Source organism: Hyperolius riggenbachi, chromosome 9, assembly GCF_040937935.1.
Source record: "Hyperolius riggenbachi isolate aHypRig1 chromosome 9, aHypRig1.pri, whole genome shotgun sequence".
Taxonomy (NCBI): domain Eukaryota; kingdom Metazoa; phylum Chordata; class Amphibia; order Anura; family Hyperoliidae; genus Hyperolius; species Hyperolius riggenbachi.
Window position 1 is genome coordinate 25095940 of NC_090654.1, and position 27434 is coordinate 25123373.

Here is a 27434-nt window from a genome sequence, read left to right on the forward strand (position 1 = left end):
TCTTGAAGCTGATGTTGGAGGCGACGCGCGGTTGCTCGCTGTCATCCTGCACTGTGATTGGCTGGAAGTTGATGGAACGTTACAATGTATCAGCAGCGTTCTATCCGTCATGCGTTCCACTCACGCCAGTACGACTGGCAGGGGTTCAGCGGCACGTCACTCGCGGGGGCACTGACTACATGTACCAGGAACATTCCATAATAGCGCTGACTGTACGGCTGTACCTACCAGAATAATGATTTAGTAACGAAATAATGTGCGGCTCCATAGCTCAGGGGTTAGAGCACTGGTCTTGTAAACCAGGGGTCGCGAGTTCAAATCTCGCTGGGGCCTCATCAGTTTTTACATGGAGATAGAGTTATATTGGATATTCATTACTTCTGAGACGTATGCTGCAAAAGCCACATACACCTTGTACAGTAATATCCCGTTCACATGGACACTTGTTGAAACATTGCCCATTGAAAGGAATGCGCAGCGCATGCTATTGGCAATATTTGCGCAGTTGCCAAGTTTTGATCCCCATTTCGCTTTTTTTCTTGGATGCAACCTGCAGCGACCATGATCAGCAACCGCGGTGCATCCTTGCCTCTCTACGAGATGGGCGGCACCTGCGTTGGTGTAGGGGCCGCCGAGCTGGAGGGGGTAGCAAGCAGGAAGGGGGTATTGAGCACAGTGGCGGGGAGGGGGGCAGACCCCCCCTTCCTCACCTGGGTCCCCCGATCTGCGCTCCCCCTCTAGCTTTTAAATGCTGCAGCAGCGTATTAATACCAGGCAGTGGACAGGGATGACTCACCTCTTCCGCATTCCAGCGTTCGTTCCACTCTCGTCACTTCCTGCAATGCCGTCCACTTACAATACAGTGGGTGGCATTGCAGGAAGTGACGAGAGTGGAACGTGGAAGAGGTGAGTCCTCCCCGCCCCCTGCCTGATATTACTACGCTGCTGCACTTGTAAGCTAGAGGGGGGGATGCAGATCAGGGAAACCCAGGTGAGGAGGGGGAGGGGCCGACTCCCCTTCCCACCGCTAGGCCCAATACCCCCTTCCTGCCCGCTACCCCCACCAGCTCGGTGGCCCCCCACGGCTGGGGAGGGGGGCGGGGGTCAGCGGTTTCTCACAAGTTTGCCTCAGGTGGCAAAAAGTCTAGAACCGGCCCTGTCTACGGGGGTCAAAAACGCGAAGGACAGGAAGCTCTGCTAAAGGTAGCCAAATGCTTTATTGTATTTGAACAAGACGTGGCTGCAGGGCTCAAACGCTCGTCTGAATCAGCCTTAAAAGGACAACCGAAAGTGGCATGTGACCCGATGAGATGGGCATGTGTATGTGTACAGTGCCAAGCACACAAATATCTAGGCAGTGTTCCTTTTTTTCTTACTCTATCTGAAAGAGTTAAAAATCAGGTATGCAAGTGACAGTTTCTGCCTGCTTCGGAGTGGGTCAGACTATGACATAAGCTTTACTGATAAGTAATTACTGCCATAAAATACTTTCCTGTCAGTAAATGGCAATTTTAGGAGAAGGAGGATAGATACAATTGTTTTTCTCATCACTTTATTTTCCCCTTAGATGTCGTTTCATTCCAAACAAGTACTAAAGATCATTTCAGTTGACTGTTAGGCCCAGTTCAAATTCGCAGTAAAAAACGGTCTGTTCGAGGATGGTAATGGAATTAATCGAAACGGATGCGAATCGATCTAATGTTAAGTTATAGATCCGTTTGTATTGGTCCGTTCCACACGATCCGAAGTTTGGTGCTGCAGCAATTTTTTCTGACTGCTGAGCCCAGCCGAGTGGAAATGGAGGCTGAAGCGCTGCATTGGGGGCAATGAGAATTGGATGCTTTAATCATACTGGCTAAAAACGGACCATTCTAGCCAGCAAAAATCTACTTTGGGGATGGGGGTCTGGGGGGGAGGTGGGGCTATGGGGAAACGGAACTGAAACGACGGAATACAAACGGAATGGAAACTGATTCGTTTGAACGGAAATCAGATCCATTTCCCAGAAAGTGCCAGTGTGAACTGAAAATGATATAATGATTTGTATGTGTAGTACAGAAATATGTGTAGTACAGAAATAAAACATTAGGAGCAGAGACATAAGTCTAATATTGTTTCCAGTTCAGGAAGAGTTAAGAAACTCCAGTTATCTATGCAAAAGAGCCATTGAGCTCCACCCCTTTCAAAGTCGCAGAGAGCTCTGTCTCCTGAAGCCAATTATCTCAAGTGTCAGTCAGTGTATTGTTTTTTCTCTGCAGAGAACAGTTCAACAAGCCTGCTCTGTAAAATCATTTAGAATGCTGAGTTGTTTGTAAACTGCAAATATTAGAGAATGATGCAATGTTATAAAAAAAAACAACTATATAACTGAAAATAAAAATATGAGAATATTTTCTTTGCTACTAATGTTCTAGTAATTATCCGTACTACACAACCAATTCTTTATATCATAATTTTTTTTTCATTTCAGTGTCTCTTTAAGGTGTGAGCGTTGTACATGCACGGCAGAATGGCCCATACTCAAGATGAAGGACTGCATCTCCCAGCATGCATTGTAGGGTGCAGCTGTGGGAATTGCAGAGAGAGTTCACCTAGGAACAACAGACATCGGGCAAAAGTGGAGATCAGATCAGTGCCATCGGGGGCACCTGCAATCACCATGGATTCTTGGGTAACACCCAAATTACTTTTACAAATTAGCAAAATCAGTACAACGTAACTTCAGACTGAGGCCCAGTGCACACAAAAACCGCTAGCAGATCCGCAATACGCTAGCGGTTTTGGGAGCTGATTTCAGAGCGATTCTAGGTATGTTTAGAGAGGTTTTCTAAACATACCTAGCGGTTTTGGGTGCGTTTTTGTGTAGCAGATTACACATATTGTTACAGTAAAAGCTGTTACTGAACAGCTTCTGTAACAAAAATGCCTGGCAAACCGCTCTGAAGTAGCGTTTTTCAGAGCGGTTTGTGTTTTTCCTATACTTTACATTGAGGACGAAACGCTTCCGAAAACCGCAAACGCGCAGCAGGAGGCGCGTTTGCGGCTTGGCAAAAACCTCAAACCGCCGGTGTGCACCATCCCATTGCAATACATTAGCCAAGCGTTTTCACAGGCGGATGCGGCCTGCGGATCGCTCCAAAAACCGCTCGGTGTGCACTAGGCCTTACTACACATGAGCCATTTTTCACTAGAGATCTGATCCATGATCCAGTAAAGGGACTGGAATGGCCTAGACCAGGCATGGGCAAACTTGGCCCTCCAGCTGTTAAGGAACTACAAGTCCCACAATGCATTGCAGGAGTCTGACAGCCACAGTCATGACTCATAAAGGCAAATGCAATGTGGGATTTGTAGTTCTGTAACAGCTGGAGGGCTGAGTTCGCCCATGCCTGGCCTAGAATCATGAGTGGATTATCCTGATCAGTTTTTTGGTTGTTTAGCGACTGGATGAGGCGGTATATAACAAATAATTGTGTATTCAATCCATCTGTGTGTGCAAACCATTGATGTAACATGACGAGCAGAGGATTTGCTGGTAACATCGAACATTAGAGCCATTATATACAAGTGTACATTTATATAGAGCCATTATATACAAGTGTACGTTTATATAGAGCCATTATATACAAGTGTACGTTTATTTAGATTTCCAGACTAATCGATTACCAATGTGAAGGCGGTGTTGCGCTAATGTGAAGGCGGGAGCGCCGAGACTGACAGTACAAAGGTAATCACAGTCCGTATAGCGCGGCTGTGATTTATGGGGGATAGCAGAGCGCAGGGGGGTTTAGGGGGGATCTGGATAGCAACAGAGGCTGGGCAGTATAGGCAGACCCAGCCTCTGTATGTGGATAGCATTGTCAGAACCCCACCTCGGGTTCTCTTTAAAGTAATCGTCAGGCAAAAAAAAAAATGAGTTTCACTTACCTGGGGCTTCTACCAGCCCCATGCAGCCATCCTGTGCCCTCGTAGTCACTCACTGCTGCTCCAGTCCCCCGCTGGCAGCTAGCTTAGTTTTTGCCGACCTCGGGGTCGGCGGGCCGCACTGCGTACATTTTTACGCATTCCTGCTGGTGCAGGAATATTAACACATACATTTTTACGCGTTAGTGGTGCAACGGGTAAAAATTTGCAAAGGTCGGCAAAAACGAAACTAGCTGGCGGCGGCGGACTGGAGCAGCAGTGAGTGCCTATTTACATACCTGGGGCTTCTTCCATCCTCTTGCTCCCTCACTGTAATCCTGCACTCCGCCGTTCCTCCGGGGTCCCCCTCTTGCACAGTAAGCAAAAATTGCTACTGCGCATGCACAGAACGCTCCCAGGCACCAGAGCGCGCACCACAATTGTGGTTTTGCACCACGATGGGAAATACGAGCACAACACTAGTGGCAGAAGCACGCCAAATCCTCATAGTGTCTGGTTGTGTTTTCTACTTGTTTTATTCTGATCGGATTATAAGATCTACATGGATCAAGTTTAGAAAATATCTTTGCTTCTCAAAGTTTTTGAAAAAGTTCTGGAACCGAGAGTAATGGGTAACAGTTCCCAACAGTTATTTTATCTGTCTGTCAATCTGTACATGACTTGCACCAGAGCTATATAAAGTGAGATCAGGACATGTGTGGTTGTGTGTGAGCTGGAACTAGGAGGCTCCAATCAGCTGACCGTACAGTAAACAATGTGGGTAGGCGAGTCACCACACCCACTGTACAGTAACACAGAGACATCTAATGTATCTATATCTGGCTCCATAGCTCAGGGGTTAGAGCACTGGTCTTGTAAACCAGGGGTCGCGAGTTCAAATCTCGCTGGGGCCTCAAATGCTTTTATCTAAATTACAATAGATTAGAGATTCAGTTCTGTTGAAAAGATGCCCATACACTATGAGACATTACTTGGCAGATTCAATCACTGTGATCATATCTGCTAAAGATTGTTGCTCCAACAGGCTGTCTCATAAACTTTATTGGACATTACTATTTTCTCTGGTCAATGGAGGTTGTTGCAGCCATTTCTATGCGGAGCGGAATGGGGGTGGAGCCTAGGAGACAGTGATGTGTCCCACCTGCTCTCCTAACGGATTTACGGTTACGGTATCCTGACAAGAGCCAGTACTGTACTTTTTTGGTTGCACAATAGCTGAGCCAAGTGCCAGAATTAATCTCTCACAATCCCAACCCCTCTGGGAATCACCACCCCATAGCCAGTTCCGGAGGTTCTATCGGGGTAAACTGAGCTATTGCCCAGGGCCTCCAACTCTTCTGGGGTCTCAAAGTTCAAGATTACAGCCACGGGCATAATGATAGCTCATGCTCCTCTGTCCTACATCCCAGGGTCCCCCTCCTGTGCTGATTTGCAGAGTAGCACTTTACCTGTTTCCAGCAGCGGGTCAGGTCCATCCTCATGTTCTCACTGTAGCTCTACAGCCTCATATCTCTGTACTGCTCCTGATGTATGTCATGTGACATGATACACAATTTCATGTGACATGATACACAATGTCATGTGACTTGATACAAGTCATCTGACGCGATACACTTAACCACCCTGGCGTTCTATTGTTTGCGCCAGGGTGGATGCGCAGCACAGTTTTTAATTTTTTTTTTTTTTAAATCATGTAGCTAACCTAGCGCTAGCTACATGATGCCCCCTCCCTTCCGCATCCCTCCCACCCCTCCGATCGCCGCCGGCGCTATTACCCATAAGAAAATCCCGTTCTGAACGGGATTTCCTTTAGGGCTTCCCCATCGCCATGACGACGATCGCGATGACATCATCGACGTCATGACGTCAGACGGAGTTTCGATCCACCCCTCAGCGCTGCCTGGAACTGATTGGCCAGGCTGCGCAGGGGTCTCGGGGGGGGGGGGTTATTGGAGGCGAGCAGAGGCGCATCTGTGGCGATCGTCCCCAACACGCAGCAAGCAAAGTGCTTGCTGCGTGTTTTTTAAAATAAAATATGAAAATCGGCCCAGCGGCGCCTGAGCGGCACCCTCCGGCGGTCATGGACGAGCTGAGCTCGTCCATACCGCCAAGGAGGTTAAAGGACACCCGAGGTGAAACTAAACTAATCAAATAAGCAATTGTATCTATCCTCCTCATAAAAATGACTTTTTAAGAAATTCACGGTTTTATTTTATATGTAAATCTACTTTTTAAGTTTTTATTGTTTTTGCTCAATGACACATTCATTGAAGTATGCCAGAGCTAAAATCTATGAACTATTGACTCTTTTTATCCCTTTCCTGCTCTCAGAAGCCATTTTCTGCCAGGAAAGTGTTTTATAGTTGGAATTTCTTATCAGTGAGGGTCACACTGTAGTCTGACCCAGTCCTGACTCAGACAGGAAGTGCCGCTTACATACCTGTTGTTTAACTCTTTCAGGTAGAGAAAGAAAAAAAGGAACACAGTCTAGTTATTTGTGTGCTAGGCACTGTACATACACATGTCTATCTCATCATGTCACATGTCACCTCGGGTAGTATAGTGTGGCTGCTCTAAAGAGACCAGGCCCAACCAGCTGCTGGGGAAGAGGGGGGCAGAGCAGAAACATTACCTATGACTGATAAGGGGAGAAGGCTGCCAAATACGGGTAACTTGGGCTGTGGGGGGAGCCCATACAGTTTTGCTGAGGTGACAGTGATTTCCAGTTACGCCGCTGATTATAGCAGTCACAAGCAGTGGTGTAGGGATTACCATAGCAGCCATACAGGCGATGTGGTCTTAGCCGGTGATAAGGGGGTCCGCTGAGGGCCTCATGGAGATCTGCAGCAGGCCCTCTGAATTGCAGAGTAGGGCTGGAGAGCAGTGACCCACTACTCCGGGCTCCACTGATGATCCTCGTAACATCCTCGTATCCATGACGACAGTGCCCTCTCTTTTTATGTAACCCAGGTAACGAGAGAGGGCGCTGTAATCATGGAGACTCGAACACATGGGGAAGGTACATGCCTGGATTTACATCACAGGAGCCTAGGCACAGGTCTCCTTGGCCTGGCACCCTAGACTTTTCCCACCATGAACCTACAAACCTCCACCAAACTGGCCTAGATGTCACTCCTCCCTTACTTCCCTTTCCTTTTTACCCGCCCGCGTCCCTTCCCTCCAATCAGCGGGAGGGAAGGGACACGGGCGGGTAGCGCCGATACAGAGTAGGCGGGGGAGCGGCGCTAACAGACACGGCATAGGTAAACATTGTGCTGGCGACACGCTGTGTGTCGCCAGCACTGAGGAGGGTATAGCAGCGGGCAGGGGGGTCCTGGAGGCACACCATGGGGACACAGAGTCTGGTGTTACTGTGCACAACCAGCCTCTGTGCCCCACTAACATAATTAAATCCCACCTCGGGTTCTCTTTAAAGCAGAACTGTAGTGAGAGGTATATGGAGGCTGCCATATTGATTTCCTTTTAAACAATACCAGTTGCCCGGCAGCCCTGCTGATCCTCTGCCTCTAATACTTTTAGCCATAGCCGCTGAACAAGCATGCAGCAGATCAGGTGTTTCTGACATTTTTGATAGATCTGACAGGATTAGCTGCATGCTTGTTTCTGGTGTGGATCACACTACTGCATTCAAATAGCTCAGCAGGGCTGCGGGGCAACTGGTATTACTTAAGGAGACTCTGAAGTCTCTAAAAAAACATATTTTTTATTTCAAAAATATGTTTAATATTTTATCCCTAACTAAACCGCCGCATTCCCGCCGCTATAAACTATCTAAATTCCCCCAAACTCCCCAGGGCACACTATGGGGAGCGCTTCCGTGTGACGCAGGGCTATGAGCTGCAGCCCTGCCTCACACGCGTCTGTCAGCGGCGGATCGCCGCCTCTCCCCCGCCCCTCTCAGTCTTGCTTCACTGAGAGGGGCAGGGGAAAGGCGGAGATACGCGGCTGACAGACGCGTGTGAGGCAGAGCTGCGGCTCATAGCCCTGCCTCACACGGAAGCGCTCCCCATAGTGTGCCCCCGGGAGTTTGGGGGAATTTAGATAGAGTATAGCGGCGGGAATGCGGCGGTTTAGTTAGGGCTAAAGTATTAAACACATTTATGAAATAAAAATACTTTTTTTAGAGACTTCAGAGTCTCTTTAAAAGGAAATAAATATGGCAGCCTCCATATACCTCTCACTACAGTTCTCCTTTAAAATCAGGAAAGAATCATGCCGCCAGAACGCCAGCAGCAGCCCCTGCTCTCACTCACCTCCCTGTGCTCCAGCGCTGCAATTTTACCTCCGTCCTCCGGGTGGCGCTGTAACTCTGTGGTGAGATCAATGACGGTGATCGTACCAGAGTGATTCAGAGCCTCTGAGGACAGGAAGGAGAACAGCTACCAACGTGTGTAAAAATGCCCGCTGCACGCTATACTCTGCATAGAGCGCCCGGCGGCTAGCCCGGGCGTAGCTCAGGATTACCGCTGGGGAGGTTAAAGCCACCGCACTTCCACAAGCAGCTTCTCTTCTAGTGTAGTGTACTAGTATATTCCATGTTGGCAGGCTTGTAAATGCATTGCAATTATTTCATTATCATTTGTAAACAAAAGTGAGGTAGTTACAGTTTGCTTCAGTATTTTCTTTTTATTTCAAAGTCAATAACACAAGTCACTTCTTCTTCAGTTCAAATGACAAGGAGAGATCCCCATACGCCTTAGGAAGGTATATGACGTCATTGTCAACATATATTTCACCATTCCAATTTCCAAGGCGATAGAGAGTTAAGGTGTACCAGAGACATTATAATACAAAGATTCAATACTTACCCGGGGCTTCCTCCAGCCCCATAAACACGTCTGAGTCCTACGCCGTCCTCCCACTGTCTGCTGTTCAGCCGCAATCAGCCCCGGTAACTGGTTCAGTTGCGTCAGTTGGGGTCTTCTGCGCATGCAACGGAGGGGACCCCAGGAAACTGCCTGAGAGCAGAGCTGTGGCGAGGGACACAGTCTTCCAGGGGCTGGAGGAAGCCCCAGGTAAGTAAATCTAAAAAAAAATGTAATTTCCAGATCTGAACTGAAAAATTAAAAGTCAAAATAAACATACATGTGTCATACTTACCGTACCTCCCACGTTGTCTACTCATCATTCGCTTTCTCCTCTCCCGCCTCCTGCTTGTCCACTGTTATCATTGGAATTCTCAATCCTCCATTTAGCCCCGTAACAGCATCCTGGTCAGCACACTGTTCAACTGTAATATCACCCACTTGAGCCATAAGGAAACATGGACATTACCTTGGTCATCAATTGCCCTTTCAACTGGCAGCAACTGATATATAATTGACAGCAACTGATATATTTCAGTTCTGAAGGAATCATAAGAAGAAAATGGTGAGCATCTGAGAGGAACTGACGGCGAGTTAAGTATGCAATATTCATTTTTAGGAACATCATGTATTTATTTTAAAAATAATTTTAGGGCCCGTTCACATCTGAGTGGGAATCGCACGATTCCCGCTCACCGATAGCGTTTTTTAAAAATGCTTAGCCAATGTTATCCTGTGGCAGTGTTCTCCCTGCTGCGATCGTGGGCGTTTTGCAATTAGCAATAATTGCAAACGCGTTACCTGCAGCATTTTGGTGACGATTCTGGAGCGATCCCGCTTAGCATGTAAAGAACCGCTAATCGCGATCGGTCCCAAAACGCTGCTGTGTCCAGTGCTTTTTCCACGTTAATCACGGAAAAATCACTCCCACAGAACGCTAGTGGTAATCGCAAGCGTTTTGTGATTTTCAATGTGAAGAGGGCCTTACTCTGTTCAGATTCACTTTAAAGAGAACCTGAACTGAAAATGAAAAGTCAAAATAACCATACACAGGTCACACTTACCTCCTGTGTAGTCTACTCCTTAATCTCTTTCTCCTCTCCCGCATCCCATTTGTCCACTGTGATCAATGGAATTCTCCGTCCTCCATTTTAAAAATGGCCATTATCCAGTGGCGTAGCTAAGGAGCTGTGAGCCCCGATGCAAGTTTTACAATGGGGCTCCCCGAGCACTCTATACGTAACCATTGATGCGGTGCACCAAATTCTGCCAATGGCAACTACAGTGTCAGAGGTGCAAGAAGGGGATGGGGAGCAGCTTGTTAATGATTACCACTATTCAAAGTATCTATAGAAGTGATTATTATGAGCACAGGACCAATAGAGAGCTAATACTGCAGCTGAGGGAGGGCCCTTTGGGGCCCCTCTGGCCCAGAGGCCCTTATGCGGTCGCAACCCCTATTGCTACGCCCCTGCCATTATCCTAACAGCTTTCTAGTCAGCACACTGTTAAACTGTAATATCGCCCAATTGAGCCATAGGAAAACATGGACATTACTTTGCACGTTCAGTTGTAGCTGACAGCTGCTGATATATAACTGACAGCAACTGGTTTATTTTAGTTCTGACAAAATCTTATCAGAACTGGAAGGGATCACTGTAAGAAGGAAATGTTTAGCTTCTTAGAGGAACTGAAGGTGAAGTTAGTATGTAATATTAATTTGCAGCTAGGTCAGGTGTTTATTTTAATTAATTTTACTCGCTTCAGGTTTCCTTTAAGCAAATTTATTCAAATTGAAAATTAGCCAATGAAAGAAAGCCAAGCTGTGATTCTATTGGTCTATTTCCAATCTGCATAAAAAAATGGCACAATACTGCATCAACTTTAGAATATCTGCATCTCATAAACCATCACTCCCCGCAGCGCCTCAGTGCAGCGGCTTCTCGATTCCTTGCCGATTTTAGCACACGCCACGCCCCTTCGCTTTTAGGGCCCCGACTACTCGTCTGCATCTTCCACCCTAGTGACGTTGTACTCTATTCCCGCCCACACATCAGCCACGCCTCTCTTATGACGTGCCGCTTTACGGAGCGACGGCTCTCGCGAGACTTCCCCTGTAAAAGTGACAGGCAGTATGGCGGCCAGTGCGGTGGTTTTGGGCTGCCGCTTTTGAGAGGAAGAAGAAAAGGAAGTCGAAAAGCATGAGCCAGGCAGCCACTGACGGCGAGCCCGAGGCCAAGGTGCTGCACACCAAGAGGCTGTACCGGTGAGCGAGGCAGGAGGGGGCGGGGCCTCGGCTTCCCATAGCAACCAGCCAGCCATAGGGAGCACGGCGTAGGGGCGGGGCTTCTGACCAGGCTGTCTGCTTCCCATAGCAACCAGCCATCCTGGAGGGGGCGGGGTCCCTGCTTCCCATAGCAACCAACCATCCATCCATAGGGAGCACAGGGTGGGGCGGGGGCTGGGCTAGCCAGGTACAGTTGCCCCCAGTATAGGTTGGCCAGGTACAGTTGCCCCCAGTATAGGTTGGCCAGGTACAGTTGCCCCCAGTATAGGTTGGCCAGGTACAGTTGCCCCCAGTATAGGTTGGCCAGGTACAGTTGCCCCCAGTATAGGTTGGCCAGGTACAGTTGCCCCCAGTATAGGTTGGCCAGGTACAGTTGCCCCCAGTATAGGTTGGCCAGGTACAGTTGCCCCCAGTATAGGTTGGCCAGGTACAGTTGCCTCCAGTATAGGTTGGCCAGGTACAGTTGCCCCCAGTATAGGTTGGCCAGGTACAGTTGCCCCCAGTATAGGTTGGCCAGGCACGCTCTTCTCTTCCTGTTTCTGCCTGCCTGGTGCTGCCCCCAGACTTCTGCCACCTGTGGAAGCCGCCTAACTTGGCATCATGAGCAGACCGGGCCTGATGGTGACCCCCAGAAATTTCTTCTGGCCGGGTGTCATGAAAAAGCAGCCGGGTGAGGCACGACTGGTGAATGCAGGGCCGGTGCTTCTCTGTGCAACTCTGCCTACAGCATAGGAGGCAATTGAGATGGCGAGCCAATGATAGCTTGGTGGTCACCAAAATTAGCCGGTTGGAGCATCCAGATAAAAGAGCCTGGGGAGAACACTGGCAACCAGTCAGTGGAGCTAGTCTAGTTGAGGAGACCCTGCAGGAAACCTTGAAGGCTGCTTGTGGTCAGAGCAGGATCATCCACCAGGCAACCTGGGCAAGTGCCTGGGGCCTAGTTCGTGGCAAGAGGCCCACCTGCCACCTTTTTTGACCTCTTTCCACTTCAGCTTACCAAAGGGGCCTGAAATGTAATACCTTGCCTAGGGCCCCATTACATCTTACTCCATCTCTGCTCCCGGGGATTTGGCCATTACCACTAGTTTGTAAGAAATTTACCATTAAATGTTGGGTGAACGGAGGCGGTAGCCAAAGTGTGCACTCTTCCCGAAGCCCAGTGGCCAAAGGCAGAGGCGAGGGTCCTGGTGTGCAATTCCAGGCACTAGTCTTTAGGGGAACCAGCAGGAAACCTCACAGGGGAATTCCGCTAATGTGATTGGGAGGAGGGCTCTCTCTCAGACTGCTAAGTTTCAGAAAGGTTGTAGTAAACTACGCCCACACTATTCAGCCAATCACAACGCTTCATGCTGTAAAGGGTGCTGTGATTGTAAAACTGTAGGCGCTAGTTTACTTTAGGGGGACCCAGCAGGAAACCTCATAGGGAACAGTTCCCCAATCACAGCACCCTCTACAGCACCCAGCATTGTGATTGGCTGAATAGTGTGGGTGTAGCTTACTACAGCCTACTGGAAATCTAGCAGTTTGAGGGGGGTGCTGTCCACTCAATCACGTTAGCTGAATTCCCCTATGAGGTTTCCTGCTGGGTCCCCCTAAAATAGGCTAGCGCCTAGAGACACTGAAGCGAAAAAAAAAATATTATGATTTGTATGTGTAGCACAGCTAAGAAATAAAACATTAAGATCAGATACATCAGTCTAAAATTGTTTCCAGTACAGGAAGAGTTAAGAAACTCCAGTTGTTATCTCTATGCAAACAAGTCATTAAGCTCTCTGACTAACTTAAGGTCCGTACACACGCCGGACTTTAGGCAACGACGGGTCCGTCGTTGCCTCCCGCTGGGTGGGCGTGCCAGCGACAGTCCGGCGTGTGTACGCTCTGTCGTCAGACTGATACGGCTGTGTCACGGACGGTTGCGTCCTGTAACCGCCCGTGAAGGAAAGCGATCGCGCTCGATCGCTCTGCATCGATGGCGCTTCAATCGATGCGATCTGGGTTGAGTGTGTAGGGGCAGCTGCAGTCCCTTCTCACTCAAGAGAGAGAGCACCAGCAGGCTGGATGGCTCTTTTGATATGCTCATGAGCCTAATCTGCCTGGAGGGCCCTGGCTTCAAGCTGTGCTGATGGCCATCCATCAGGTACAAGGTGACAAGCATCCTGGCAGAAGCAATCTAGCTGGGGGGAAAGCCAGACCCACTGGCTCCCTCACTGCAGGGGAGATGACACCTAGCTGGCTGCCCCAAACTTCAAAGAAGCCTTTGCCTGGGAATAACCTCTGTCTCATAGCCATATCTATAACTTCCCAGATCTGTCATATTTCTGGGGTTCCTAAGGTGGCAGCAGTGCCAAACGTGGGGGAAGGGTAGCATGAGCCCCGGCGTTGGTTCTGAGCACATTTCAGAACCTTCTGAGGTAAAGACTGCCCGTTAGGCAGTCCAACAGTGCCCTAATGGTACCACAGGGGTCCCACCCCTCATGTTTGGTATCAGACTGCTGGGTACATCGAGGCAGATCTGGAAATATTAGTAAATCTGCCCTGACCTGTACGGTTCTGTGAGATAGAGCCCATATATGGGTAGATATGATTTCTAGCCCCAGTACAAGAGGAGGGCTCATCTCATCCTTGAAGGAGGTGTATAGCTCCCCGCCCTCACTCCCTCCTACTGAAGCAGGGGCATAAGAATGGCTGAGGACTAAAACTCAGTGTCCTCCATTCTGAAACATCTTGAACTCATTTATGCCAGCTTGAGGATATGCTGGCATCTGCCTGGTCTGAACTCTGGACTTTGATTGAAACCAAGGACTTTACAAGTTTTCCCGCTAAAGGACCTCTTTCCACCTACTAAGTATTTTTCTCCCTTCTTTTATTTTCTTACTGGTTATTACTGTCTTAACGATTGTTGATTTTAATAATTGTCTGTATATATTAATTATTTATATTGCGTGAATAAACGACTTTCTCCAAGTCATTCACTTTCCGCTACCCTACTTATCAGCACACACACAGAAGTGATCCCGTGTCTCTGAAGATACGCTACTGTTTGTTGTTGGCTAGACAGAATATCGTGTGTTTAACCGTTTTATTCGCAGGATTAGTCAGTCAGTTAGTGGGCCCCACGGTCCCATAGTAACCGCGGTGGTGGCAGTTTACTCTGAACCAGGAGGTGACGTTGTAATCACCCGTGTCTCACAGGCTCCCTTCTGAGTTGTCTGCGGCTAATTCTTAACGGTTCCTGCGCATTGACTGCGACCAGAGTTCGCACGATCTGTGCGCTGGCACCGTTTAGAAGGCTAAGTGCGGTCAGCCACTGAGGGCTCCTGTGACAGTGGTGGCAGCGGTGAGACCTGTGTTGTGCTGAAAGTATCTGCGATAGCGCTAGCGCTATCGAGAAACGAACTAATTCGTTGGTGTAGCTGGAAGGCAATATATTTTTTATATATACAGAGAGACTGTGTAGCCAGTACCCCTCCCCAAAAGTTTTATTTTATTTGGCATGGAAATGTCCGGGAACTACCAGAACATGTGCCTAGCAGACCTGGAAAATCTTTGCGAAGAGAGGGGCATTGGCATCCTCCGCAAGACAAAACGGGACCTGATGGCCGACTTGTCCAGATGGGATACCCAGCAACTGCGGGAGCCGGGAGTGTCCGCTGAGGTGGATACCAGCCCATCTGACAATCAAGGGGAACCAGAGGCTGAAGATCTTAGGCGTACAGAGGTTGAGCATCCTGCGGGCCCTGTTGCAACAGTTACGCCAGAGACTGTCAGTATGAACCCCAATCCCAGAGTTTCTGACATTACTCGCCCGGAACTGGCCAGTACTGGACTGTCCAGGGGTGCTGACCCGGTAATGCAGCAGGCATTACAAAAGCTGATGGAGACTGACCTGGACAAGTACATGCAGTACATGGAAGCCCGCGAGGAACGGGAGCGCCAATCTGCAGAGGCGCGGGAGAGACGACAGCATGAGCTCGACATGGCAAAGGTTCAACAGGCCAGCCGGAGTTCACCGCCCAGCCTCCCTGCGGAAGGAGCTGCAGCACCCGTAAGTGCGAAATTTAAATTTGCCAATATTGAAAAAGACACTGACATTGACTTGTTTTTGCGGTCTTTTGAAAAAGCATGCCGTCAGTATCGTCTGTCCCAAGACCAGTGGGCCAGACATCTGACACCTTTGCTGCGCTACAAAGCGCTTGATGCCTTCGCAGAATTGCCTGCGGAAAAGGATAATGATTATGCTGCTATAAAAGACGCTATCATTACTAAGTACCAGCTGACGCCAGAAGCCTATCGGAAAAAGTTCAGGGCCTGGCAGAAAAAATCTTCTGACTCGTACCGAGATGTGGTCAGCAGCTTGCTTACCACACTCCGGCAGTGGACTCTAGGCCTCACCAAAGGGTCTTATGGCGTCCTGGAGGACTTGATAGTCCTGGAACAATTTCTGAACATTTGCCCTGCTGATGTACGACAATTTGTGCTAGAACGCAAGCCGGCTTCAGCAACTGTCGCTGCAGACCTTGCTGAGACTTTTGCAACTACCCGGGTGGCTGATACACGCAGAACTGTCCCATCCAGCTGGAGAGGAGGTCAGCCCAATACCTCGGCAGACTCTCCTGCCCCTGTGAGCCGTCCGCCACAGAGGCCACCCAGCGCAGCTGCTGCACCCAGGTCTGCAGCCCCTGGAGAGGTCACCTGTCACTACTGCCACAAGACGGGACACATGAAGTTCACCTGTCCGGAGCGGAGGCAGACCACCCCAGCACCTGGACCACCCGCACCTCGCCCGCGGCAGACACCACCCGCCAGCGTACCCCAACCAGGAGCCGCATCCAACCTGATGTTTGCAAAGGGGACAGGGAACTCCCCCATCACAAGCAATCACCAGCTGGTTACTGTGAATGACCAGCTTGTCACTGGTTTCCGTGACACCGGAGCAGATGTCACTCTGGTGCGTGCACACCTTGTCCCCGCAGAGGCCATCATCCCTGACCAGTACCTCACCCTCACTGGAGTGGGGGGCACTCTTTCGCACATTCCCCAAGCCCGGGTGTCCATCGACTGGGGGGTGGGGGTCCACGAGAAGGTTGTTGGGATCCTGGACCAACTGCCGGTCCCTGTTTTGCTGGGGACCGACTTAGGCACGCTGGTGTCGTACTATGAACCTGCACCAAGCCCTGTGGCATGCCAGGACGGAGACGGACTCTCTGCCCACACCCAGGTACTTTGCACCCAGGGGCAAGAACAGGGGGGAGGTGGGTTGAACGTGCCCAGTTCAAGGGAACCTGTGTTTGATGTACAAACTGTCTGCGATGAAAATGTTCCTGTTACTGTTATTAATGTTTGTGACAATGATGTAGGTGATGCCAATATGTGCCATTCTGAAGGTATACCCGTGCTAGCAGTAACACGCAGCCGTACTGCTCAGAACCTGAGCTCAGAACAGGTGGAGGAGGTTCCGGCCTCCTCCCCCTCCTCTGACCCCAGGGATGGTACCCTTCAGCCACTAGCCTCATATGCCACGGGCCAGCTGGCTGAGAGTGAGAGTGCTGCATTTGTGCAAGCACTCCAGACTGACCCTAGCCTCGAGGCCCTCAGAAAACAGGCTTCTGAGCCCCTCACAGACGAGGCTACCTTCAAGGTATACTGGGAAGGTGGGAAGTTGTACAGTGAGCCTGTACACCCCACCGAAGGTGAAAGGGGAATGGGTATCAAGTTGCTTGTGGTACCTAGTGCCTTCCGGGGGCATGTGCTGAAGTCCGCACATGACATTCCCCTGGCCGGGCACTTGGGGATCCACAGGACACTTGATCGTATCCGGGGACATTTCTACTGGCCTCAAATGCGGATAGATGTGACGAACTACTGCCGCTCATGTACCATTTGCCAAAAGGTAAAAAGGGCTGGGAATCCCCGCAAAGCTCCCTTGTGTCCACTGCCAATCATAGGTGAGCCCTTTCACAGAGTGGCAGTCGACATAATTGGACCGTTGCCCACTCCCAGCAGCAGTGGCAAAAGGTACATCCTGACGGTGGTGGATTACGCCACCCGCTATCCTGAGGCCATGGCACTTTCCTCCCTGAGGGCGGACAAGGTAGCTGATGCGCTACTTAACATTTTCTCCCGAGTCGGGTTCCCTGCGGAGATGCTCTCTGATCAGGGAACCCAGTTTATGTCCGGACTCATGGAGGCCCTGTGCAAAAAGATACAGATGACGCACATTGTCTCCAGTCCCTACCACCCGCAGACCAATGGACTGTGTGAAAGGTTCAACGGGTCGCTGAAGCAAATGCTGACCACGTTTGTTGAGTCGCAAGGTGGGGACTGGGAACGATACCTGCCTCATCTGTTGTTTGCATACAGGGAGGTGCCGCAGGAATCTACCGGGTTCTCCCCGTTCGAGCTCCTGTATGGTAGGAATGTCCGAGGACCACTACAATTGATGCGGGAGACATGGGAGGGCAAGGGGGACCCCACAGATGTCTCTGTAGTTGATTACGTTCTCAGGTTCAGGGACAAGATGGAGTCCCTCACAGAAATGGTAACGGAAAACATGGCCCAGGCTCAGGCCAAACAAAAACTCTGGTATGACCGCACTGCTGGAGAGCGGTCATTTGAAGTAGGTGACAAAGTCTATGCCCTTCTTCCAGTGAGGCAGAACAAGCTGCAAGCGGCCTGGGAGGGACCCTACACTATAGTGCAACGGTTAAACCCTCTGACATATCTGGTGAACATGGGAGGCAGGAAACAGAAAAACTTTCATGTCAACATGCTGAAGGCCCACCATGACAGGACCAAGTACGTGCTGCCAGTGTGCAGCCGGTTAGAGCAGGGAGAGGCAGACCCCCTGTTGGACCTGCTGGCTGACATACGAGATGTGGACAGCGACCTAAGCGTCAACCCACAACTCTCCTCGTCCCAGCAAGAGCAGTTGCAGGAGGTGCTGGGTCCGTACCAGCAAACCTTCTCCGGTGTCCCGGGGCGGACCAGTCGGGCAGTACATAGGGTAGATACGGGCACCCATCCCCCCATCAGGCAATCCGCTTACCGCGTCTCCCCAGAGGTGCAAGCGGACATGCAGAAAGAGGTGAGGGAGATGCTGGAGCTAGGGGTTGTTCAAAAGTCCTGTAGTGCCTGGGCAGCCCCTGTCGTCCTGGTCCCCAAGAAGGACCGGACAACTCGGTTCTGCGTGGACTACAGGAAGTTGAACGCCATCACCACTACAGACGCCTACCCCATGCCTCGCATCGATGAGTTGTTGGATACGCTGGCGTCCGCCAGGTACCTATCAATCATGGATCTGAGCAGGGGGTACTGGCAGATACCACTTGCACCTGACGCGAGGCAGAAGTCGGCCTTCATCACCCCTTTTGGCCTCTTCGAGTTCACGATGATGCCCTTTGGGATGAAGAACGCTCCTGCCACGTTTCAGCGGGCCGTAAACGACCTGCTGGAGGGACTGCAAGGGTTCGCTGTAGCGTACTTGGATGACATCGCGGTGTTCAGCCCCACCTGGGAGGAACACCTCAAACACCTGTCCCAGGTACTAGAGAGGCTGGCCGCAGCCAATCTGACAGTCAAGCCGAGTAAGTGTCAGATTGGCATGACCGAGGTGCAGTACTTAGGTCACCGGGTGGGGGGTAACACCCTGAAACCTGACACGGGAAAGGTTGACGCCATCCTGGCATGGCCTCGGCCTATCACGAAAAAACAGGTCCAGGCGTTCCTGGGGACCGCCGGTTACTATAGGAAATTTGTTCCAGCCTATAGTACCCTGGCGAAGCCCCTGACCGATGCCACTAGCAAGAAACACCCCAAGGTTGTTAGCTGGACCCCCGCTTGCGAGAACGCCTTCCAAGCGTTGAAGCAGGCACTCGCAAGTGCCCCTGTGCTGCAAGCCCCGGATTTCAGTCGTCGGTTTGTTGTGCAAACCGATGCCTCTGACTACGGTCTCGGCGCAGTCCTCAGCCAGGTGGATGGACAGGGCGATGAACACCCTATCCTCTACCTGAGCCGGAAGCTCCTGCCCCGAGAGGTAGCCTACTCCACCACTGAAAAGGAGTGCCTAGCGATCGTGTGGGCCCTACAGAAACTACAATCGTATCTGTACGGCCGCTCTTTCACGATCATTACCGACCATAACCCCCTCAGTTGGCTAAACCGTACTGCTGGGACCAATGGCAAGCTCCTACGGTGGAGCCTGTCATTGCAACAGTACGACTTTACGATCCAACACAAAGCAGGCAGCCGACACCAAAACGCCGACGGGCTATCCCGTTGCAACGGGGAACTAGATCAGACATCGCAGGTTAGCGGCAACGACACACATCTTGCTGATGCATGTCTATCTGCCTTCTCCCCAGGGGGGGCTGTCACGGACGGTTGCGTCCTGTAACCGCCCGTGAAGGAAAGCGATCGCGCTCGATCGCTCTGCATCGATGGCGCTTCAATCGATGCGATCTGGGTTGAGTGTGTAGGGGCAGCTGCAGTCCCTTCTCACTCAAGAGAGAGAGCACCAGCAGGCTGGATGGCTCTTTTGATATGCTCATGAGCCTAATCTGCCTGGAGGGCCCTGGCTTCAAGCTGTGCTGATGGCCATCCATCAGGTACAAGGTGACAAGCATCCTGGCAGAAGCAATCTAGCTGGGGGGAAAGCCAGACCCACTGGCTCCCTCACTGCAGGGGAGATGACACCTAGCTGGCTGCCCCAAACTTCAAAGAAGCCTTTGCCTGGGAATAACCTCTGTCTCATAGCCATATCTATAACTTCCCAGATCTGTCATATTTCTGGGGTTCCTAAGGTGGCAGCAGTGCCAAACGTGGGGGAAGGGTAGCATGAGCCCCGGCGTTGGTTCTGAGCACATTTCAGAACCTTCTGAGGTAAAGACTGCCCGTTAGGCAGTCCAACAGTGCCCTAATGGTACCACAGGGGTCCCACCCCTCATGTTTGGTATCAGACTGCTGGGTACATCGAGGCAGATCTGGAAATATTAGTAAATCTGCCCTGACCTGTACGGTTCTGTGAGATAGAGCCCATATATGGGTAGATATGATTTCTAGCCCCAGTACAAGAGGAGGGCTCATCTCATCCTTGAAGGAGGTGTATAGCTCCCCGCCCTCACTCCCTCCTACTGAAGCAGGGGCATAAGAATGGCTGAGGACTAAAACTCAGTGTCCTCCATTCTGAAACATCTTGAACTCATTTATGCCAGCTTGAGGATATGCTGGCATCTGCCTGGTCTGAACTCTGGACTTTGATTGAAACCAAGGACTTTACAAGTTTTCCCGCTAAAGGACCTCTTTCCACCTACTAAGTATTTTTCTCCCTTCTTTTATTTTCTTACTGGTTATTACTGTCTTAACGATTGTTGATTTTAATAATTGTCTGTATATATTAATTATTTATATTGCGTGAATAAACGACTTTCTCCAAGTCATTCACTTTCCGCTACCCTACTTATCAGCACACACACAGAAGTGATCCCGTGTCTCTGAAGATACGCTACTGTTTGTTGTTGGCTAGACAGAATATCGTGTGTTTAACCGTTTTATTCGCAGGATTAGTCAGTCAGTTAGTGGGCCCCACGGTCCCATAGTAACCGCGGTGGTGGCAGTTTACTCTGAACCAGGAGGTGACGTTGTAATCACCCGTGTCTCACAGGCTCCCTTCTGAGTTGTCTGCGGCTAATTCTTAACGGTTCCTGCGCATTGACTGCGACCAGAGTTCGCACGATCTGTGCGCTGGCACCGTTTAGAAGGCTAAGTGCGGTCAGCCACTGAGGGCTCCTGTGACAGGCTGTTTCTGAGCGATCCGCCGGGCGGATCGCTCAGAAACAGGCGTATCAGTCTGACGACAGAGCGTACACACGCCGGACTGTCGCTGGCACGCCCACCCAGCGGGAGGCAACGACGGACCCGTCGTTGCCTAAAGTCCGGCGTGTGTACGCTGCTTTAGTCGTGGAGAGGGCTGTTATCTGACTTTTATTATCTCAACTGTAATTGAACTGTTTACTTTTCCTCTGCTAGAGGAGAGGTCATTACTTCACAGACTGCTCTGAAAGACTCATTTTGAATGCTGAGTATTGTGTTATCTGCACATATTAAAGAGTGATGCAATGTTAGAAAAAACACTATATACCTGAAAATAAAAATATGAGAATATTTCCTTTGCTGCTAATCTTCTAGTAATTATTCATAGTACACAACCAATTCACTATATCATATATTTTTTTTCGCTTCAGTGTCTCTTTAATGGATAGTGGTTTCCACCTGGGTCCACTATTTCTTACAAATCAGTAGCTTTCACAAATTACATCATCTGGCCAGTGCATTGAAACTAACCCCAAGCAGAACTCACGTAGGGAGAATGAGGAAATGTGGAGTCCTATGCAGGCTTTCCACGGTTCAAAAAAGCCCCAACTCTGTCACTTTGTTTATTATACAACCTTACTGTCAGAGAGGAAGAAGTGACCAAAAGATTTTTTGCCCTTATATTCTTAGCCATAGACCCAGAACAAGCTTGCTGATCAGATGTTTCTGCCAAAATTCTGAATAGATTAGAAGCACACTTGTTTCAGGTGTGTGATTCAGATGCTACTGCAGCCAAAGAGATCACCAGCGTTGCCAGGCAACTGGTCAGTCGGGGTCAGGTGCTGCATTTGTAGTGCAGCTGTGCATGCCCCCTGTCTCACTCCTGTGGAGGGGAGCGCTTTGCGCCTGTGCAGTAATACTGTGCAGAGCGCTCCGGCCAGCCTGTGCGTGCGCAGTACACCCTGACTGGCCCGGCTAACGAAGCTTCTAGCAGGTGAAGGTGGAGGAAGACGTCATGGGAGCGATCGGCCCGGAGGTGGCTGAAGGAAACCCCGGATATGTATAAATCTTTGGAATTCAGTTATCCCAGGGTCACTTTAAAGGGAACGTAAACTGAAGAGGATATGTATTTTTCCTTTTTTAATAATACCAGTTGCCTGACTCGCCTGCTGATCCTGTGTCTCTAATACTTTCAGCCACAGCCCCTCAACAAGCATGCAGATCAGGTGCTCTGCAATAATAGTAGAAGTAGCGCTCATCAGTCCATAAGCATTGACATTCAATTATATGGGGTCTACCTCCCCCCCCCCCCCTTTCATATAGCGAGAGTATGTAGAGCCAGCATGCATGAAGCGCTCCATGCATGCTCGCTCTACATACTCTGGCACACTTATTGGCCTGAGGAAGTGGGCTCAGACCCGTGAAACGCGTTGCCTGTGCAAAAATAAAATTCTCTTTTTCCCAGAACGTCATTGGACAGCACCCCTGGATGAGACTTGTCTCCCTCCCAATCGTGGACAGGAACTGCAAAAGAAAGATTTGCATAACAAATAGGCAGCCATATATAAGCTACTAGCTTACCCTCAGTACTTCAGTTCAGTTTCCTGTCCCGGACGGAATGCAGAGGAGAGGTCTCCAGAGTGCTATCCTTGACAGGTGTTCAGGGGCAACGTCTTTCAGGGCTCCAGTTAGGCTGATTCAGGTGACAGTGGGAGCCCTGCAGCGTGGAGGAGGCTTCTCCGTGCAAGGCAGCGGAGATATAGCGCAGGCGCGCTTGGGAGACAAGGTACTTCCGGGTCTTCCCGGAAGTCGTCACGCGCAGCGTCCAGTGTGACTCAGATCAGGCGGCAGGCGGCCGCGGCGGTCATTGCGGATCAGCATCAGCTGATCCGCTAAGGTAACGGTTTACAGGCGGCAGGTGCCGCAGAAGGGGGATAATTATGCTAATACGCTTAAGCAATTAAGCGGCAGGTGCCGCGGCTGGCTAACCTTTGAAAGGCTTATGCAAATGAGAAACATGCTAATGAACTGAGTATTCAGGTGGCTGTTTGCATTTCTTTGTGTCATGTGATGATTATTTAAATCTGTTTCCTGACTCACTCTGGTTGTCTAAAGTGAGCATGGAGGACGCTTCTGGGTCAGCTCCTGCGCAGTCTGCCAGGCCAGCCCAAGATACCTCTCTGGCAAGTACTTATGTACAAATTGTACAGTGTGTATATATGTGTATTTTTATATATACTAGAGAGGGTACTAATGGTTGGTTTGTTATTATGTTTTTTAGCCAGAAAAACATGAAAAGCCTGGAAAACAGGACAAATCTGACAAATCTTCCACACAGTCTAGTGGATCTAGTAAATCTGTGAAGAAATGTGCCATTTGCTCCTCTCGCTTGTCATCCTCTACCTCAAAAAAGCTGTGCCAGGATTGTACAAACAAACTGGTTAAGGATGAATCACCAGTAATCTTTAAGGATCTGATGGGATGGATGCGGTCAGAAATGTCTTCAGCCATCAAGGAAATTAAAGATTCTGCCATTTCTTCTCAGACTGTAGCTCCCAGCCCTGCTGAAATGCCTGGTCCTAGCAATGAGGTTCCTGTTAACCTTAATGTCAGTGGTTTATCTCCAATTCCTTTATCTCGTACTCCTGTGCAGGCTAGGAGAAGCAGAGATAGTGAGGTAGAAGGTTCTCAATTTTCTGAGGGAGAAATTTCTGCATTAGATGAAATATCTGAGGGGGAGGAGATGGATAAGACTGAAAAACCACAAAAGTTTGCTTTTTCTACAGAATTAATGAAGGATCTTTTGACATCCATGCATGAAACAATGGGTATTAAATCAGAGCAAAAACCCTTGTCACCCCTTGACCAAATGTATGAGGGATTGGCGGACCCCCAATCCAGGTTCATCCCGGTCCATTCTACTCTTAAAACTTTGATCAAGAAAGAGTGGCAAAATCCTGAGAAAAGGGCCTTTTGGCCAAAATCTTTATCTAAGCGTTATCCTTTTTCTCCTGATGACCAGGCTTATTGGGGCCCTCCGCCAAAACTAGATCCGTCCTTTTCCAGGGTTTCAAGAAAATCAGACCTTATGTTTGAGGATTTCGGAAACCTTAAAGACCCAATAGACAAGAAAATGGATAATGTTTTGCGTAGGGCTTGGGAGTCTGCTTCATTAACTTTTAAACCGGCAGTAGCATCGACAGCAGTGAGTCGATCTCTGAAGTCTTGGTTGGCAGAATTACAGTATAAAATAGCAAATGGGGTGTCTAGGGAAGAAATCCTTAATGACTTTCCTAAAATCACTAATGCCTCAGATTTTATGGTTGATGCAGCAGACGATACGGTTAAATTAACAGCCCGTACCACCGCACTAGTGAACTCAGCTAGAAGGGGAGTATGGGTTAAGACATGGAATGGGGATAACTCATCCAGATCTAAGCTTTGTGGTATCCCCTGTGAAGGAGATCTTCTGTTTGGGTCTAAGCTGGACGATACACTAGATCGTACAGCAGATAATAAGAAAAATTTCCCAAAGAAGCGCCCCTTTCAGAATAAACGGCCATTTCGGGCCCCCGCTAAAAATGAAACGGATAGTAAATCCTCCAGGGGTAGAAGATGGGCTCCTTACAGGCAACAAGGACCCCGCAATACCGCTACTAATACTAAAAAGACAAACAAACAATGACGCCATCATTCCGGTGGGGGGGAGAATCACCAACTTTTACGAAATATGGCAACAACTATTCACCAATCAATGGTTACTAAACATAATATTAGAAGGTTACAGAATAGAGTTCGAACATCTCCCCCCTCAAAACTTTGTCTTAACACCTTGTCCAAAAGACCCAGCCTTATTAGTAGCCCTCCAGTCAGAAGTAAAGTCTCTTCTTCAGAAAGGAGTAATTCGACAGGTTCCAGCATGTCAAAGAGAACAGGGATTCTACTCCCCAATCTTCCTGGTAAAAAAGCCTCAGGGAGCCTATCGATTGATTCTAAACCTAAAGAAATTGAATCTAAAAGTCAAATACAGGAAGTTCAGGATGGACAATATTCGATCTGTGGTTCATCTTTTACAGAAGGACGATTTTTTGGCATCCCTAGACCTGAAGGATGCGTATCTACATCTACCAATCCATTTATCCTGCCAACAATACCTGAGGTTTGCCGTGTGGATGGAAGGAGAGGTAAGACATTTTCAATTTAATGCCTTGCCTTTCGGACTATCGTCTGCCCCATGGCTATTTACTAAGGTTATGTCTGAAGTATTAGCTCTTCTCAGGTTAAGACACGTTAATATTGTCGGTTACCTTGATGATTTTTTATTATGGGGTTCTTCTGAAAAATCCGTTAATGATCAGCTTTTTATAACTCTGGGCGTCCTCCAGGAGTTAGGTTGGTTAATTAATTGGGAAAAGTCTGCTCTGATTCCTTCCCAGTGTCTAGAATTTTTGGGTTTCAATATTTCTACCAGAGAAGAGAAACTGTTGTTACCTGATAGGAAGATCATTGCTATTTTTAATAGTATTTTCTCATTTCAGAAATTAAGAAGCATATCGCTAAGAAAAGCCATGGCTCTTCTAGGACTTCTAACCTCTGCCTTTCCGGCGATCCAGTGGGGACAGTTCCATGCGAGATTTCTACAAATATGGATTTTGAAATCTTGGAACAGGTCTCTGGTGACTCTAGACAAGAAGATCATCATTCCACAAAGTGTAAAGACTTCCCTTATCTGGTGGCAACGTCTGGATCATCTATCTCCAGGTCATCTATGGAATTATCCACAACAGAATACAATCACAACCGATGCCAGTTTGTGGGGTTGGGGAGCCCACTTCAATTCTCTGCCGGCTCAAGGATCATGGAATATGACAATAAGGTCACAGTCATCGAACAACAGAGAGTTGCAAGCAGTATGGCAAGCCTTACTACATTTCGGCCCCCTAATAGAGAATTCTCATGTCAGAATAAGAACAGACAACAGGAGCGTTGTAGCTTTCCTGAACAGGCAAGGGGGCACGAGGAGTCAATCCTTATGGGAAAAGACGGCAAAGATCCTATTCTGGTCGGAGAGAAATCTTTTATCTTTAACTGCGATACATTTAAAGGGAACCTCAAACCACTTGGCGGACTACCTCAGCAGGAGGAAGTTAGACTCGAACGAGTGGTCACTAGATCTGGAAGTTTTTCAGCAAGTGACGTTACAATGGGGTTGCCCAGAAGTAGACCTATTTGCAAGGAGAGCGAATGCGAAATGTCAACAATTTTGTGCCCTGTTTCCAGAGGACCTACCTTGGAAAGTAGACGCCTTCTCGATCAATTGGGGAGAGTTACTGATGTATGCATTTCCTCCAATACCATTGCTACCACGAGTAATAAAAAAGATTATTCAGGACAAGGCTCGAGTAATCCTGATAGCTCCACTATGGCCAAAGAGACCATGGTTCACGTCACTAAGAACACTAGCGGTTACAGATCCGATAGTCTTTCCTCCCATACCTCACTTGTTGTCCCAGGGTCCAGTGTGGCATCCGAGTTTAAACAGCCTTCACCTTTCAGCCTGGAAGCTGAATGGAGCATCCTGAAGTCCAAAGGCTTTTCAGACGAATTATCAGAAACCTTGATACAGAGTAGGAAGAAGGTGACTCGAGTAATATACCAAAAGGCCTGGAGAGTGTTTAACGAATGGTGCTCGGAAAGATCTTGTGACAATACATCACTTAAATCCGTATTAGAATTTCTTCAGTGTGGATACAAGAAGGGGCTTAGTATAAGCACTCTGAAGGTACAGGTATCTGCTCTAAGCGTATTTCTAGAAAGACGGCTGGCAGAAGAAAATCTAATTTTAAGATTCTTCCAAGCTTTAAAGAGACTGAAACCAGCAATCAGGTCCAGAATACCCTCATGGGATTTAAATACTGTCTTACAGGGGTTATGTGAAGCCCCTTTTGAACCATTATCACAGATTTCGGATAAATTTCTTACTCTAAAAACCATTTTCCTGCTAGCTATTACTTCAGCTAGAAGAATAGGTGAATTACAGGCATTGTCTATTAAAGAGCCCTACTGCGTCATTTCTGAAGATAGAATTACGTTACGCACGGATGCAGCGTTTCTACCAAAGGTTGTTTCCTCATTTCACAGGAATCAAGAAATCTTCCTTCCTTCCTTTTGTGAGAATCCTAACAATGACAAGGAAAAGAGACTTCATTGCCTGGATGTGAGGAGATGTCTTATACAATATATGGAGAGAACAGGTCCATGGAGAAAAACTGACGCAATGTTCATTCTATTTGCTGGGAAACAAAGAGGCAACAAGGCGTCCAAAACGACTCTAGCACGATGGATCAGACAGGCTATTACATTGGCATATCAAGCTCAAGGGAAGCAGTTAGGGTCTTCAATTAGAGCTCATTCTACAAGAGGAATATCGACTTCCTGGGCAGAGAGGTCAGGGGCATCAATAGAACAGATATGCAGAGCTGCTACCTGGTCAAGTCACAATACCTTTGTGAGGCATTATCGCCTAAACATCTCAGCCGCAGCAGATTTATCTTTTGGAAGAAAAGTACTGCAGGCAGTGGTCCCGCCCT

At 48.9% G+C, this 27434-nt stretch overlaps 1 protein-coding gene and 2 non-coding genes across 7 annotated transcripts in view; all 3 read left to right on the top strand.

Moving 5' to 3' along the window:
- Positions 1–260: 260 nt before the first annotated feature.
- On the top strand, positions 261–333 carry TRNAT-UGU (transfer RNA threonine (anticodon UGU)). Its single transcript has one exon. It is a non-coding gene; the product is annotated as a tRNA-Thr (tRNA).
- A 4411-nt stretch (positions 334–4744) lies between these two features.
- TRNAT-UGU (transfer RNA threonine (anticodon UGU)) lies at positions 4745–4817 on the top strand. Its single transcript has one exon. It is a non-coding gene; the product is annotated as a tRNA-Thr (tRNA).
- A 6019-nt stretch (positions 4818–10836) lies between these two features.
- The window catches only part of SMG5 (SMG5 nonsense mediated mRNA decay factor), a 93376-nt gene continuing 76778 nt past the window's right edge, over positions 10837–27434 (top strand). For 3 of the 5 annotated variants that reach the window (XM_068252170.1, XM_068252169.1, XM_068252172.1), the window contains exon 1: positions 10837–11016. In XM_068252170.1, the coding sequence (XP_068108271.1) occupies positions 10952–11016 (65 nt within the window). In that variant the 5' untranslated portion in view covers positions 10837–10951. Of the gene's footprint in view, positions 11017–11482; positions 11708–16161; positions 16256–27434 lie in introns of those variants that run through there. The other 2 variants (XM_068252173.1, XM_068252171.1) reach the window with 2 other exon arrangements.